The sequence below is a fragment of the Gymnoscopelus microlampas genome (assembly GCF_963454915.1).
Source record: "Gymnoscopelus microlampas genome assembly, chromosome: 14".
NCBI classification, from domain to species: domain Eukaryota; kingdom Metazoa; phylum Chordata; class Actinopteri; order Myctophiformes; family Myctophidae; genus Gymnoscopelus; species Gymnoscopelus microlampas.
Genome location: NC_139951.1, coordinates 49,816,669 through 49,833,650, shown reverse-complemented (window position 1 = coordinate 49,833,650; position 16,982 = coordinate 49,816,669). Strand labels below are relative to the sequence as shown.

General features: G+C 45.1%; 2 protein-coding genes across 4 annotated transcripts in view; one reads left to right on the top strand and one right to left on the bottom strand.

The window, feature by feature from the left end:
• afap1l2 (actin filament associated protein 1-like 2) overlaps positions 1–16,982 on the bottom strand; it is an 80,618-nt gene that overhangs the window by 29,226 nt on the left and 34,410 nt on the right. For all 3 annotated transcript variants that reach the window (XM_084079131.1, XM_084079132.1, XM_084079133.1), the window contains exons 3-4: positions 15,166–15,231; positions 11,988–12,079 (exon numbers count right to left, since the gene is read on the bottom strand). In XM_084079131.1, the coding sequence (XP_083935257.1) occupies positions 11,988–12,079; positions 15,166–15,231 (158 nt within the window). The remainder of the gene's footprint in view (positions 1–11,987; positions 12,080–15,165; positions 15,232–16,982) is intronic.
• Positions 2,569–9,499, top strand: LOC311059587 (kelch repeat and BTB domain-containing protein 13; the record flags this gene model as incomplete). The annotated part of the gene is made up of 6 exons (XM_084077593.1): positions 2,569–2,664; positions 3,959–4,008; positions 4,102–4,479; positions 5,683–5,985; positions 7,404–7,709; positions 9,116–9,499. The coding sequence occupies 6 exons, from the start codon at positions 2,569–2,571 to the stop codon at positions 9,489–9,491; spliced, it is 1,509 nt and encodes a 502-aa protein (XP_083933719.1). The 3' UTR covers positions 9,492–9,499.

Sequence of the window (16,982 nt, the reverse complement as noted above, 5' to 3'; positions counted from 1 at the left end):
GTGTGTGTGTGTGTGTGTGTGTGTGTGTGTGTGTGTGGTGGGGGGGGGGTGAGTTAGGAGTGGGAAAAAAGTCCCAAAACGAAGTCAGAAGAACATGGAAAATCCCTGGTTCTCATGCCAAGAATCCACTGCAGTGAAAACACACACACACACACACACACACACACACACACACACACACACACACACACACACACACACACACACACGTCAGTATTGTTATATTTGTGAGGACATTTGTGATTTACAAAATGAAATCATTCCATTTTTAACCTGTAAACCAGAAAAATCTGATCTACAAGCTCACAACACAGCTTTTCCCAGTGCAAAACTTAGTGCAAATGAGACATAACTCTTACCTCTTACTCCTAAACCTCTAAATGTCTAATCCTGACCCTAGCCTTCACTCCATAAAAACAACCAATTCCCACACACACACACACACACACACACACACACACACACACACACACACACACACACACACACACACACACACACACACACACACACACACACACACACACACACAGTGTCTCTGTGGAGCCTGCATGTCTGTTGTTTTATGTTCCTCCCCGGGATTCAAACCGGGGGTCTCCCAGATGGAGCGAACACGTACCGCTCAGCCAAGAGAGAATCCACACTACTACTGCCACACGGGAGATAGTTCTTTATGAGCTTCATTTGAATTGAATTGAACACATAGGACCACAATGGAAACAAGTCCCCCAGGACTTTATAACGTTTGTTATCATTTCAGCCTTAACCCTTTCAATCCAGGAACGCATCTGTGTCATGTTAAGATTTATTTGGCTATTCAAAAATAGCAGATCTACAAGCTGTGACCTTTTAAGATTTCGCAAATATTTTGAATAATATATATTTTCAAAGCGAACATTTTAACATTTTAACCCATTGAGACCTGAAGCCGATTCTACATGTCTCCTAAATCCCAACAGTTTTCTGAAAAACGTATGTTTCTATATCAGTGGTGCTCAATCTTTTCCATGTCAAGGACCCCCAAAATGATATGTATTTGGCCACGGACCCCCATCAAAATATTTTGTTCCAGGGACCCCCCAGAAGCAAAGATTTGAGTTAAAAATGTTCGCTTTAAAAATACACATATTCAAAGACTTTCACACATTTTCACGATTTTTCAACAATAGCAGATCTACAAGCTCATAGCGCGGCACTCGGTGCCGCGCTATGAGCTTGTAGATCTGCTATTTTTGACGCTTTTGAATTTGAATCCTGAAAAGTAACAGTCTTGGACATATGAGGTTTCCACCCGACAGAGACCATATTTAGGTTCTATTCCGCAGCCTGTTATTACACAGACTAGTATTTTTGCACTATATTTGTGTCGTGTTATTTGTTTATTTGAGATTTTGGACAAAAAGTGAAAAGTCTGACGCGACAAAAACAAAACAGCGCACGGCAAAGAGCATGAATTATGATTATGACGCGCGAACCGACCAATGGCGTCGCTGCATTCTGGAGGGAGCTGCCTGGCTGCCACTTTACCACTGAGAGGCGTGTGTGTGTGTGTGTGTGTGTGTGTGTGTGTGTGTGTGTGTGTGTGTGTGTGTGTGTGTGTGTGTGTGTGTGTGTGTGTGTGTGTGTGTGTGTGTGTGTGTGTGTGTGTGTGTGTGCGTGCGTGCGTGCGTGCGTGCGTGCGTGCGTGCGTGCGTGCGTGCGTGCGTGCGTGCGTGCGTGCGTGCGTGCGTGCGTGCGTGCGTGCGTGCGTGCGTGCGTGCGTGCGTGCGTGCGTGCGTGCGTGCGTGCGTGCGTGCGTGCGTGCGTGCGTGCGCGTATTACTATACTTGTGGGGACAAAATGTGGCCACAAGTATATAGTAGTATATGACAAATACACCAGCATGAGGACCAGTTTCATGGACCTCGTGAGTTGTTTTTAAGGATAAAATAGATCTGGTTATGGTTTACAATTATAGGAAAAGATTCAGGTTAGGGTTAGATATTTAGAGGTTATGCCTGTTTTATTATTATTATTACCTGAAGGATGCCGAACAAGAAATACGTTTTACTGTCATGTACACCAGATGTAAACAATAAAAGCACAACCTTGAACCTTGCACATAAAATAGGTGATATAGATCAGCTATGTTTGGCTTGAAGGGGGTTAAAAATGGCCTTCATGAAAATTCGCACCCTACAAATGTTGACGTCCTCATGTACAGTAATACCAACGTGTGTGTGTGTGTGTGTGTGTGTGTGTGTGTGTGTGTGTGTGTGTGTGTGTGTGTGTGTGTGTGTGTGTGTGTGTGTGTGGTAGGTATCTATCTATAGCACAGGTCTATTTTCAGAGCTTGGCGGGGCAGGCAGAAGGCACACAGACACAACACAGCCTGAACGCTGACTAACTTCAACATGCGTTGGATTTTCCTGGGACACAGATCCACACGTTGCTGCTATAATCAACACTCAGCTCACATGCTCCTCATGCATTGTCACTAGAGTAATACATACACATGTGGGGAGAGAGGGGAAACCCCCCCCCTAAGCCCCCTCCCCTCCTCCTCCAACCAGAGCGTGACAGATCATCATGGAGGCCTGCTCCCACGTCAACCAGCAACCTGACGGCCAGGACATGAACCCTGATCTGGGGCAGAGGAGGGATCAGTGGACGGGCTGTGTGAGGGTGAGAGAGAACTGCAGACTAACCAAATACTTTATCCATAAATCTAAAAATCAAGAAGCATGCGCTCGACCCTGGCCTCCCTAGGCTGTAAGGCTGGTGAGGGGAGTGTAGCGCCCAGGATCACTGGGTGAAAAATAAGGGTTACAAAATCGTGGGATAAAAATGTAGAAAAAAAAAAAAAAAAAAGCACTCTGTTTTCTACTTATGTTGCATGGTGGCGTAGCATAAATATGTAATATAAATGCATAAATAGTGACAATAGCAGAACTACAAGCTCTGTGCTTGTAGATGTAAACACTTTTCACCAAGCTTGTATATCTGCTATTTTCACAATTTTTCGACTTTGCATGCACCTCATGGTACCACAACACCACTAAGGCCTTAAAAACAAGGCTCCAGACATCCCAAAACAAACTAGTAAGGCTACTCCTTGGCCTTGCATCCAAGACTCATCTAACCCCTGCTCACTTTGCTAGTGTTGGATGGCTCAGGGTAGAGGACAGAGTACAGCAACTTGCAATGGGCCTGGTCTACAAGATACACCACAACGTTAAGATACCCATGTATCTGTAAAACTACTTTGAAAACCTAAATGAAGTCCACAATCACAACACCAGAGGCAGCTCCACGGATCACGTTCAGCCCAGATTTGGCACAAACAAGGGTCTGAATTAGTTCTCCTGCTATGCCACTAAAATGTGGAATTCCCTACCAAAAGCCGCGAAGGAGTGTAAAACCCGACTCTCCTTCAAAACCGCTCTAAAAGAGTACCTTCAGGAGGCTGCAATTCGAAACTGGCCCCTGACAAAGTCAAAGCCTCAAAATGTTCGCCTGTAATCACAGACAGATAGATTATTAATTGATTATTTTCTTAAATGATCGATTATTCTCTTACAACCGATTAAATCAATTAATTAGATCAGTGGTTTTCAACCTTTTTCATGCCAGGGACCCCTAAATTGATATACATTTGGCCGCGGACCCCCATCTAAAAATGTTTTGTGCCACGGACCCCCCCCAGAAGCAAAGATTTGAGTTAAAAATGTTCTCTTTGAAAAATGTATATATTCAAAGATTTGCACCCATTTTCAAGATTTTTCAAAAAATAGCAGATCTACAAGCTCATAGCGTGGCACTCGGTGCCGCGCTATGAGCTTGTATATCTGCTATTTTTTAATAGCTAAAGTGTAAAATAATGCTTTTAAGCTCAAATAAAAACAAACAAACATAGAAACCTCTCCAGGTCTCAATGGGTTAAATCAATTAATTAGATGAATTGCTGCGCCCCCTATAGGTGAGAGTGGAGGACAGCTGGTTCACAGCAGAGCGCTCCTTGTTAGGGAGGTGTTGTAGCGACTACTTCTGCGCTCTGTTCTGCCCCCTACAGGTGAGAGTGGAGGACAGCTGGTTCACAGCAGAGAGGTCGTTGTTAGGAAGGTGTAGCGACTACTTCCGCGCTCTGTTCCGCTCCGGGATGACGGAGAGCCGCCAGGACCAGCTCCACCTGAAGGGCGGCGTCACCGCTCGGGGTTTCCTGGTGGCCCTGGCCGTCTGCAGGGGCGAGGTCGTCCCCGCCCTCGGCGGCGACCCCGACGCACTGGTGGCGGCCGTGGAGTGCGCCGCGTTCCTCCAGGTGGCGCCGTTGTGCCGCCACCTCTGCGACGTGGTGGACTCCGACAACTGTCTGCTGCTGTACCACGCCGCCTCCGTCTACGGCCTGACGCCGCTGCTCCGGAGCTCCGCCCTGTTCCTACGGGACGCCTACGATGACCTCAGAGAGGAGGCGGAGACTAACCTCCCCGAAGATCTACTGAGGTACCAACGTTATAGCAGGCCCGGCGCCACGGGGGTGCCTGAGGGGGCCTGAGGGGGCCTGGAGGGGCCTGGCACCCTCAGTTTCAAATTGTGCCCCCTCAGTTTATTTTGAAAAAAAAAGACATTTTATTTTTCTATATTTTCTATGTTTTGATTAAAAAAAAAAAAATCGGTAAAATCAGGCAAAAATAATAATTAAATTACTTAACCCTCACCCTAAAACCGAAATAAAGTAACAAAAAAACGTCCACAATCCGCCCGATAACCGCAAATTTGCGCGCGCCACTGGTGTGCACCCTCACAATTTTCAACTGCACCCTCAGTCATTTCATCCTGGCGCCGGGCCTGCGTTATAGTTTAGATTTATAGTTTACTTTTTAGTTTATGTGTTGTTCTTGTTTTTTTCTTTTTCTATAGACTTTTTTAAAAATTTTATTTACAATTTCGGCTAAGTTTTGATCTGTTCTCAAAGTTTTTTTTCGAAAAAAAAATTAAGGCTGACCTTCAGTTTATATTTGTTTACTTGTTTTCATTGTAATATGGTGTTATTTGTCCATTTGTCGCAATGCATTACATTGTGATGTGCTATGAGCTTTGTAGATCTGCAATTGTCACTATTCGATTCTGTTTTGTTTTTATTTAACAACAGGGCTCAAAACTGGCACAGCTCAAAAATTGGAAGACGCGTTTTCATGAAAATGTTCATATATTATGTAATATATTCATACAATTCATATATAACCTCAGTCCCAGCCTCACTCATCTGCGAAAAGAAGAGCCTGGTCACGACCTAAAGCATCGAGTGTCTAGGAAGTCCTGAGTGGACAGGATTTCCTTTTCCCCCGGAAACGATATTTTTTGACCAATCACAACACTCGTTTCATTCACGGAGAATGTTAACAGATTTGTAAAGCATCAACGTCATTTCCTTAGGCGGTACTTCCGACAAATTCAACCATTTCCGGTTGTCAACTTCCTAGACAACCAACATCCCTGATTCATATATGAATTCATATATTAATAATATCCACCCAACAACCAAGCTTATATATGAAATATTGACTACTAAAGTACTACCAACTAAGGACACTTTATTTATGATTTTAATCCATATTCATTCGTTTTAGTTACAGTATATCCTTTAGTTGTCAGGCCTCGTTTTTTAAGTTTATTTCAGTTAACTATAATAACGACCCTCCTAAGGTACGCTGAGTCTCTGTCTCCTGCTGCGTACGTGGCTCTGGGAACCCACTCCCCTTCCACGGAGCAGCTCCACGACTCCTTCAGGGTGGTCTGCTACCTGGACGAGACGCAGGGCGAGTGGAGCCACCTGACGGACCTCCCCACGGCCTGCAGCACCTCCATGGCCGGCGTGGCCGTCCTGGACAACCGCCTCTACGTGGTGGGCGGGGTCTATGGCTACGGCAAGGCCACGGTGGACCGAGGCTTCTGCTACGACCCCGAGACGGGCGCCTGGACCGTTCTACCTGGACCACAACAACCCAGGTACGACCCCTTAGACCACAACAACCCAGGTACGACCCCTTAGACCACAACAACCCAGGTACGACCCCTTAGACCACAACAACCCAGGTACGACCCAACAACCCAGGTACGACCCCTTAGACCACAACAACCCAGGTACGACCCAACAACCCAGGTACCTATAAGACCTAACAATACATACATGTACGACCCGAGACCCCAACAACCCAGGTACGACCCAACAACCCAGGTACCTATAAGACCTAACAATACATACATGTACGACCCGAGACCCCAACAACCCAGGTACGACCCCAACATTCAATTATTTTGTCTTATATGACGCGATCTAAGATTTGCCTGGGAATTCCAATACAAAAAACAACGCTGTGATGTCAGGATTTCGGTATGGAAATAATACACTGCAACCTGCTCCTGGTCTCCAAAAAAAGGTGGCCACCTATATCACGCAGCTGTGGCTCAGGAGGTAGAGCAGGTCGTCCAATGATCCGTGGGTTGGCGGTTCGAATCCAGTCGGTCGGCGCTAGCTTGCCACCATTGGCGTGTGAATATGGGAAAAGTGAGGACGCTGGCGTTGACTGTTCACCGCTTCACCTCCCAATGCCCCCCCCCCATATGAATGAATGAACCATTGTAAAGCGCTGTGAGTAAGTTTGAGTACTTATAAAAGTTCCATAAAAATGCACTTAATTATTATTATTATCACGCAGATAGAGGTGTTTCTTTTCTTTTAATATTTTGTCTCAGGTCCGGCTCCTTCTCTGTGGTCTACTTCCTTGGGTCAACTGGCCGGTGTTCACTCTCCATTCCGACATCTCACCACTCCGACTAGTGGCTTCCGCGTGCGGTTAGGGTTAGGGTTAGGTATAGGGTTCGTCAACGTCGGAAAGGCGACATGTCGGAAAGGAGAAATGCACCCCAACTGGCCGCATATGAAAGATTGTCTTATAGATTGCTCAACAGGATGGATAAATATGATTTAAAACGGGGATATTATCATTTACACGCTTCAGGTCTTGGGTGACGTTTCCAGCTCGCTATGTGAGCTTCAACAACCTTTTAGGGACTTGGGTTAGATTTGTCTGGGGTAGGACTGAGGTTGACTGCTGGCGGTAGGCTTCTGTGCACTGTATTTTTGTTGTTTCCTTTGTTGTTGTCTTTATATTTTCTTTGTTTTCTTGTGTTTTGTTTGTTTTGTTCATTTGTATGATGTGTATGGTATTGTCTTGTCTTGTTATAATCGTTAGTAATGTAGTTATTGGTTTGAGAATGTTCTTGTGATGTCTATTGTATGTCTTGTCTAAAAAAAAATTGCATCATCTGTTGAAAGAAAATTCTCTGTTTGTTTGTCTACAAAAGAAAATAAAGTACAAATCATAAAAAATAAAAATAAAATATATATATATATTTTGTCTCAGGTATGACTTCACCCTCCTGGGCCACGAGGGCCGTCTGTACGCGGTGGGCGGCGAGGTCCAGAAGAAGACCGTCTCCACGGCGGAGGCGTACGACGTGCGGACGGGCGAGTGGACGTTCGTCCGCCCGGCGCCCCGGCCCGTGGCGGCGGCGGCGTGCGCCGTGGCCCGCCGCCGCATGTTCGTCTGCTTCTGGCGGCCGCCGGACACCACGGACATCTACGAGTACGAGGCCGAGGCTGACCGATGGACGCTCACCACCACCATGATACGACCGCAGAGCTACGGACACTGTATGGTGGCTCACAGGTAGAGACTGTTAACCAGGGGTTAACCCATTGAGACCTGAAGCCGATTCTACATGTCTCCTAAATCTCAACAGTTTTCTGAAAAACCTATGTTTCTATATCAGTGGTGCTCAATCTTTTTCATGTCAAAGGACCCCAAAAATTATATGTATTTGGCCGCGGACCCCCATCAAAATATGTTGTTCCAGGGACCCCCCAGAAGCAAAGATTTGAGTTAAAAATGTTCGCTTTAAAAATATATATATTCAAAGATTTGCACACATTTTCACGATTTTTCAAAAAGAGCAGATCTACAAGCTCGTAGCGCTATGAGCTTGTAGATCTGCTATTTTTGAATAGCCCAAAGTGTAAAATAATGCTTTTTAGCTCAAATCTAAAAATGACACAGTTCCAGGTCTTAATGGGTTAATCAGGGTTTAATATGAACCTGTATGGTGGCCCACAGGTAGAGGGAGGGCTGTTACCTGGATCGTTAACCGGGGTTATTACACGACTTGGTTGAATGCTTGATTGGTCAATAAGCTCAATAAGAGACCTCTGTCCAATCAAAGACTCTGAGCACCTGATTGGCTCATATCAACCTGTCTAATCAAAGACTCTGAGCAGCTGATTGGCTCATATCAACCTGCGCTGCTTGATCTCATGCTGTATCCAACATGGCAGCCATGTAAACAAACACACCATGTCCATTTACAGCTAAACGTTGCTCTCAACAATGTTTTTGAAAACATTTGAAGCGAGAAATAGACGATGCAGTAACCGAACATGTATTCTATTTGATCAACACTTGCTGTTGTTTTCCGAGGCGACCGCGTCCGCATGTCTCTCCCCATCACTCTCTCCCTGTTTCCTGTCAGTCTCCACTATAGAGCACCAAAGTCTGACGTAATTAATGCATCCTAGCCAGGTCATGGTTTCCCCCCATTCTGAATTTTCATATCGTGTTTAATATCGCATCAAATAATAACTGTGTGAGCAGATCTGCAAGCTCATAGCGTGGCACCGAGTGTCACGCTACGAGCTTGTAGATCTGCTATTTTTGAAAAAAAAAACGTTTTTGCAAATCTTTGAATATATATATATATATATATATATATATATATATATTCTTTAAAGTGAACATTTTAAATTCAAATCTTTGCTTCTGGGGGGGTCCCTGGAACAACATAGTTTCAGATGGGGTTGGCGGACAAATACATATCATTTTGGGGGTCCTTTGACATGAAAAAGATTGAGAACCGCTGATATAGAAACATACGTTTTTGAGAAAACTGTTGAGATTTAGGAGACATGTAGAATCGGCTTCAGGTCTCAATGGGTTAAAATGTAATGTATGCACGATAATCTCTCTCACTATAATCGCATCATAAAAACCCATACTTGTCCCTTTCCCCTGTGACCCCACAGGGACAGCCTGTACGTGATGCGTAACGGGCCGGGCGATGACTTCCTGCGCTGCCTGATGGAACGCTACAACCTGAGCACGGGCCAGTGGAGCGCCATGCCCGGCATGTACGTCAACAGCAAGGGGGCGCTGTTCAGCGCCGCCGTGCGCGGCGACCAGGTGTTCACGGTCAAACACATGCTGACCCTGGTGTACGGCGTAGCGGGCGACGGCGGCGCCTGGAAACCCCGGCGGCAGATGAAGGGTTTCCCTAAGAGCGGCTCTCTGTGGACATGTCTGCTCCGGCTGCCCAAGAGCGGCCCGGTCAAACCGGGAGAGAACCACACACAGCGCCACCTACTGGACAGATCTGAGGGCTTTGTGGACGCTATGCTCTGAGGCACCCACTCTTTTTTTCCCCGCACTTTTTTCCCCGCACTTTTTTTCCCGCCTAATTTTGAACCAGTTAAACAATGGCAAAAGCAAGCGAAAAGTCATCATTAAAAGAAAGATAAAGAAAAAGGAAACTGTAACTGCCAAACGACAAACTGCCAAACGCCTGTAAATGACAATTTAATTTCCCCTGTGAAATGGACACTTTGACCCGGTCATATTGGGCACATTGCTGGGCCAGGCCTGGGACAACTGGGGACTCCTGCTCCCATTCAGCCGTCCCGCAATTACAATGGTTCTGCCGGCAACGCATCTGTGTCATTTTAGATGTCTTTGGCTTTTACGAAATGGCAGATCTACAAGCTCATAGCACGACACACAGACAGACAGACAGACAGACAGACAGACAGACAGACAGACAGACAGACAGACAGACAGACAGACACAGTGTAATTGTAAGGTTCATACATTCACTCACAACACAACACACTGTGTGGTGTACACACTTTCTCTGACCACTGTCACAGCTGTTACTAATCAAAGCCAATGGCGGGGGGTGTGTGTGTGTGTGTGTGTGTGTGTGTGTGTGTGTGTGTGTGTGTGTGTGTGTGTGTGTGTGTGTGTGTGTGTGTGTGTGTGTGTGTGTGTGTGTGTGTGTGTGTGTGTGTGTGTGTGTGTCATCCTAATCCTCTCGTCTTGCCTTTAAGCTCTGCTTTCTTTCCCGATGTCACACTGTTCTGGTGGAAAGTAACAAGTATATATTTACTCAAGTACTGTACTTAAATACAATAGTGAGGTACTTTTACTTTACTGAAGTATGGCCAAATTTCAATACTTTTACTCCTACTCAACTACATCTCAGAGGCAAATATTATTACTTTTACTCAACTACAATTATTTGAAAACTTTAGTTACTTTGTAGATTTAGATTATTATTACAAAACATACATTAACCACTTCAGCCCTATTTAAACTGTTTGAAAATAGCCGATCTACAAGCTCACAACACGTTGCTTTGTGACGCTATTTTCAAAGGATGTTTTATATGCATTTGGAAACTTGTGAAATGGGATACTGTGCATGATGAGTACTTTTACTTTTAGTACTAAAGTATATTTTGACGCCCTCAAGTACATTTTTTATACTGGACTTTCACTTGATACTGATACTTTTACTTTAAAAAAATGTGGACCCGGACCGCTGGCCTAGAGGGGTCCGGGCACCTATAGGCTCATAAGCAGCCTGACAGCGCACCGCGGGTTCGAGTCCCGTTCCCGACGGCCTTTGCTGCATGTCTCTCCCCATCTCTCTCTCTCTCTCTGTTTCCTGTTTCCTATGAAACTATAAATAAAGGCAGAAAAAGACCCAGAAGGTATCTTTAAAATAAAAGAAGTAAATAAAATGTGAGTACTTCTTTCATCACCGGAGAGCCACCGTTCTTCCCGGCGGTTCCAACATGAAACACTCTTTTCACCTCCTTTTCTCACACACACTCTGCTCCTCCTCTCTGCTCCTCTACGCCCACTTCCCTGTTTTTACGACCCCCCCCCAGAGTGATTAAATAGCTGCTCCTGTGGGAGAGAACAGAACGCAGTAACTACGGCCTCAGGCCCGCAGAGCTCAGAGTCTGATGGTTTGTGGGAAGTTTAACATGTGTGACTCTGTTTACTGGACTGAACCTGTAAATATTCATAGTTGCTGGTACGTTGCTTTAGTTTGGGCTTGTTTCTGAAGTGTAGTTGCTTATTTGGGCTTGCTTTCAAGATTCCAGAAGAAAATAAAGCTGATATAATAGGGCTCAAGTGGTCGCTTCTTTTGGGCTCGTTTTCATAGACCCGGTCACTTGTTTCACTCACAGAAGCTGGCAACATCGAAGCCAGCTCGGACCAAACCTGTACACCCCCCTCTCACCCCCCTCTCCACTACCCCACGGCTCTACCAGTCGGCCACCAAAGACTGAACACGCTCGGTTTCTCATCGTTGGGTCGATAGAGGTCCGGACCCGACGGAACGGCGATATCCGACAACAAGTTGTCGAGAGCAGACGCTTTCCAACGCCTCCCGCCACCGAGTCGGGACTAAAATCTACGCGGTGGAGAGATGCCTTTAAGCTGAGCATCCACGGCCAAAAAAAGGCAAGCAGAGGAAGCACACCTGTTCCATATTTACATAGATTTACATATTTTACAGATATTTTACAGATTACCTCTAGTCAACATATTCTCCTCAATGCATCACAAAACCTCAGTCACACATCACACTGATGACATCACACTGATGACATCACACTGATGACATCACACTGATGACATCACACTGCTGGCATCACACTGCTGACATCACACTGCTGACATCACACTGATGACATCACACTGATGACGTCACACTGCTGACATCACACTGCTGACATCACACTGCTGACATCACACTGATGACATCATACTGCTGACATCACACTGCTGACTTCACACTGATGACATCATCATACTGCGGGTCACTCACTGTTCGTGGTGGTGGGAGGTCCGGCAGACTCTTCTGAGGGGCGGGGACGTGTTTTCCTGCTTTTCCATTGGCCAGAGCATCCGACCTGTCATCTGTTAAAAAAAACAAAAACAATTAATTAATTAATGAATGAATGAGTGAATAAACTGATTGAATGCATGAATGAATGAATTCATATTAGTGAATTATTTGCTATCATATATAGGTGATATTATTCATCATGTTCCACACATGCATGCACACGTACATGTGTGCATTCCATGAGTGCATGTGTACACACACATGGACTGCTATGTCTTCATGTCAGTCACAAAGTGTCCAAACTGAGAAACGGCACGAAAACCCCCGATTTCTCCAGCCGTCGTACGGCTGACAAACAAGATGATTGAGGAAGACAGGAAATTAGAGGATAATTTGTTCAACCATGGAATGCTAAAGTCATTAATGTGTGTGTGTGTGTGTGTGTGTGTGTGTGTGTGTGCGTGCGTGCGTGCGTGCGTGCGTGCGTGCGTGCGTGCGTGCGTGCGTGCGTGCGTGCGTGCGTGTTTGCGTGTGTGTGTGTGTGTGTGTGTGTGTGCGTGTGTGTTTGCGTGCGTGTGTGTGTGTGTTTGCGTGTGTGTGTGTGTGTGTGTGTGTGTGTGTGCGTGCGTGCGTGTGTGTGTGTGTGTGCGCGTTCGTGTGTGTGTGTGTGTGCGTGCCTGCATGAGAGCACCAGTCTCATATTTAGTGTTCGCTGCCTGAGACCAGTGTTGCCAGATTTTGTGAGAGACATAAGCAACCAAAACAAGCCCACATGAGCACTTTAAACCTACATTATATACTGTATACATCGGCTAATCGAAAATAGCCGACCCACAAGCTCACAACGCGTCTCGATGCAAGCTTGTAGATCGCATAAAATCTTGAAATATGGAATATTTGGAAGATTTTTGAAACATTCTAACAACACAGATCTGGTACAGGGCTCCCTGGCACTAAACATTTGTCCATGACGTGAAAATATTTAAGCACCACTGGTTCAGATAACAACTAAAAACATTTAATAAGCAACTACACTTCAGAAACAAGTAATACGCGCGAACGCTGGAAGCGAACGCAGCTCGAAAATAACAATAAGAAGAATAGAAAGGAATGAGCAATTACTTGCCATCCGGCCTGAAATATGCACAAATGACATGGAATTCTTAGATATCCCAATAGATGAACTCGTGTAGATGCTTGTAGATGTGTTCTTTTTGACTGTCGCTGCTATATTTTTCTCAGAGGAGTGTAATTAGTCACCCAGGGGCACAGGCGAATTTCAGCCACACTGTAGTGCATGCAGGCAATGAGAGCGTGACTCACAGGGGGGCAGCCAATGAGAGCGTGAGTGACATGGGGGCGTGGCTGCACACATACTGCACACAGACAGACACACAAGCCGAGCCGAGTGTCATAGTATGCTCCACTTGGTCGGAGGCGCGGCTTCGCCGCGCCTCCTTCCGCGTTCGCAACAAGCCCCACGCGCTAGTTTTGCGCACCCCGCAAAACTAGCCAATATTTACAAGCAACTTTTACAGAAAAAAAAGATGCCCAAAGTTCCTTGTAATAAGCGGACATGGCAACGCTGGCTGAGACATTCCTCTCACTTCCTCAGTGAGAGGAGAGAGATGACATGTGGGTCACAACGCTCTCACACTCACTATTATATATATATATATATATATATATATATATATATATATATATATATATATATATATATATATATATATATATATACCACACTGTCATATTCTGAGCTCTAATGTGACCATGTGTACACTGTCAGAGTTTACAACTGGGTTAACAGTCCAGTAGGATTCTTATTATCTGGTGTACATTACATTGTATTGATGTTGTTGCACACTCTTGTCATCATGCCAACATTTCACTGATCAGAATCAGAATCACCTTCATGGTGTAAAATAGTGTGAAATTCATCACATAGTTTTTGTTATTTCCATAAGATACCTGCAGTGGTGTGAAGTAACTAAGTACATATACTTAGTTTGAGCACCACTGATATAGAAACTTTTTTTCAGAATACTGTTGGGATGTAGAATCGTCTTCAGGTCTTAATGGGTTAAATTGTGGCATTGATACTTTTACTAAGTAAAAAAAAAATTTGGAGTACTTTTTACACCACTGAACGACGGCCACCACGTTTCCGCCGGTGAGCGTAAAAACGGAAGTTTTTTGTGGTTTTTGGTGCCGAGCATCAAAATGTGCTGCATGCGCTCTGAGCTGTAGGCTGAACCCCCCCACCCCTCCCCCCCCCCCCCCTCTTCATAGCTGTCCAAATAAAACAGCGGTAGTCTCAGAAGCTACTGAGAAAGAAACAGGAAATGGGGGGCCGCGGGGGGGTGGGGGGGGGGAGGGGCGGGTTGTGCATGTGGTGACTTTTTCACATGTGTGTCTTGACATCTACTACAGCGGTTCCCAAACTGGGGGTCGGGACCGCCCCCCCCCCCCCCAGATTATTTTGAGGGGAGGGGGTCCCAAGACGATTATTAGCTTATAATGTGCATAACATTGTTTTCTCACTCGACAGTAAACAAACCAACATACAGTATCAGTGTGTACAGGGTATCTGCACGTTTGTATAGAAAGTGGCAAATTGAATGACTTTTAAGACCTTTTTAATACAGAATTTGGCCGAACTGTCAAAATATTACGTGAGAGAGTGGCAAACATTGTGAAAACAGCCGATCTACAAGCTCACAACACCTCGCAGTGCGAGGTGTTGTGAGCTTGTAGATCGGCTGTTTTCACAATGTTTATCTGTGGAACCGAGTCAAACTGAATGTAATGCCTCAACTCCTACAATTCTAAGCGCTTGTCAGGTTGGGGGGTCCCCAGTTAAAATATGATTATTTTGGGGGGTCCCCAGTTCAAATTGGATTATTTTGGCTTCCTAAGCCAATAATACGATGACCAGCGGACCGGTAGGCAGCGGTTCCGGTAGGCGACACAAAGGAGACTCTTAGGAATGAGACAAAAACTAGAAAATATCCATGAATTCAAGTCTCCATGGAGTGACTAATCCATAGGGGAAAAAAAGTCATTTTGGGGGTGAACTATCCCTTTAAAGGAAACACAACATACCTTGTGAACACTGTGTTTAACGATTTAAACTCATTCACATAAACATGCTCACCTTCCTCAGCGTTCTCCTTTCCAGTGGCGGTGACTTTATTCATGTAGATGTACTCCTCATCTCCTCCTGGAGGAGACACAACACACGCACGCACGCACGCACGCACGCACGCACGCACACACACACACACACACACACACACACACACACACACACACACACACACACACACACACACACACACACACACACACACACACACACACACACACACACACACACACACACACACACACACACACACACACACACACACACACACACACACACACGTTAACATCAGTGGTCTTTGAGGGGGTTCCAGGTGGTCCCCAGCTAAATGATGGAAACCAAATGGACTCTTATAGATCTTTAACTCTTGAGAGTGTAAAATGAAACCAAATGGACCCTAACGGGTCCATTTGGTTTCATTTTACACTCTCAAGAGTTCAATTATTGTTAAACATCAGCATTACTTGATTAAAGAATTGTTACTTTATTTGATCAACGTTTGCCCGTTTATCTCTGCTATGGAACCAACGTCAATACAACATGGATGGAATTGTGGACAAAATATTATCCAACAATAACCCAATACGTTTTGGGTCTGAGAGTCTAAATCTCATCAAATGATGGTTCTGTTTTAATGGTGAACATCTGTGCAAATCTTTGAATATACAGTTCATATTTATGTATTTTTAAGTGAACATTTTAACACAAATCTTTGCTTCTGGAGGTCCCATCCAGGCACAATTCTTTTTGAGATGGAGGTCCGCAGCCCAAGGTCCTTGACATGAAAACGTTTTGAGAAGCAGAGTTGTGTGTAACATGTCTGCTAGTGGGGCTAAAAGATACATGTTTTCAAGAAGAACAGAGACACAGAAAGTCTTTAGACTAGTTAACTAAACTGTTTCCTGATGTTTTCAGGACAACTTTGTAAATAAATGTTTATGTATTCATCCTGGGTTGACATGATATGGTGTTGAAAACTTGCGTGACTTGCCAAACTAAAATCAATCAATCAGTGTTATAAAGCTGTTAACACTGTGAAGGACAGTAAATTAACACGGTGAAGGACAGTACATTAAACTGTTTGGTTGATTCATTCAGATCAGAGGTTTATAGTGTTCAGACCACAGATCTACACACTCACAGTGAAACCAGGAAGTGGAACAAACTGTCGTTATGACTTCCACCAATCAGGAAGTGATACTTTCCACCCGGTCACCATCCTAACATGACAAGCATCATGACTGTGACATTCTGTAAAGCAACGTTTCTCAAACCTTTTTCCTCACACACGGATCCCCCAGTTCGGTTACCCCATGGACCCCCATAACTCTCAGAGTTACAGACCTGTAAGGGTCCATTTGGTTCCATTTGTACACTCTCAGAGTTACAGACCTGTAAGGGTCCATTTGGTTCCATTTGTACACTCTCAGAGTTACAGACCTGTAAGGGTCCATTTGGTTCCATTTGTTCTCACTGCAAGATATTTGCCCCGATTATGCTGTCGCCGACCTTTTTTGGCGCTCGCCGACAAATCCCCGATCTGACGCAAGAACGAGCTTCGCTCGGCGAGGTTTTGCTCGCTGTGTGTGAAACGTACCGCGGAGACGTTCCGACCGCGATTCCAGCGATCGGCGATGCCTCCCCAAGCGTTCCTAGATATCTAGCAGGTTTGATATTTGGTTCTGTCGCCGACTGGACATCATACAATACGTATGAACCGTGGGTAAATGCAGGTGTCAGACTACATGTTGGTACGATTTAAATATCGCTGTTAAATACGGTGTATAAAACCAACGCATCTCACTTGAATATGTTGATAAAACCGC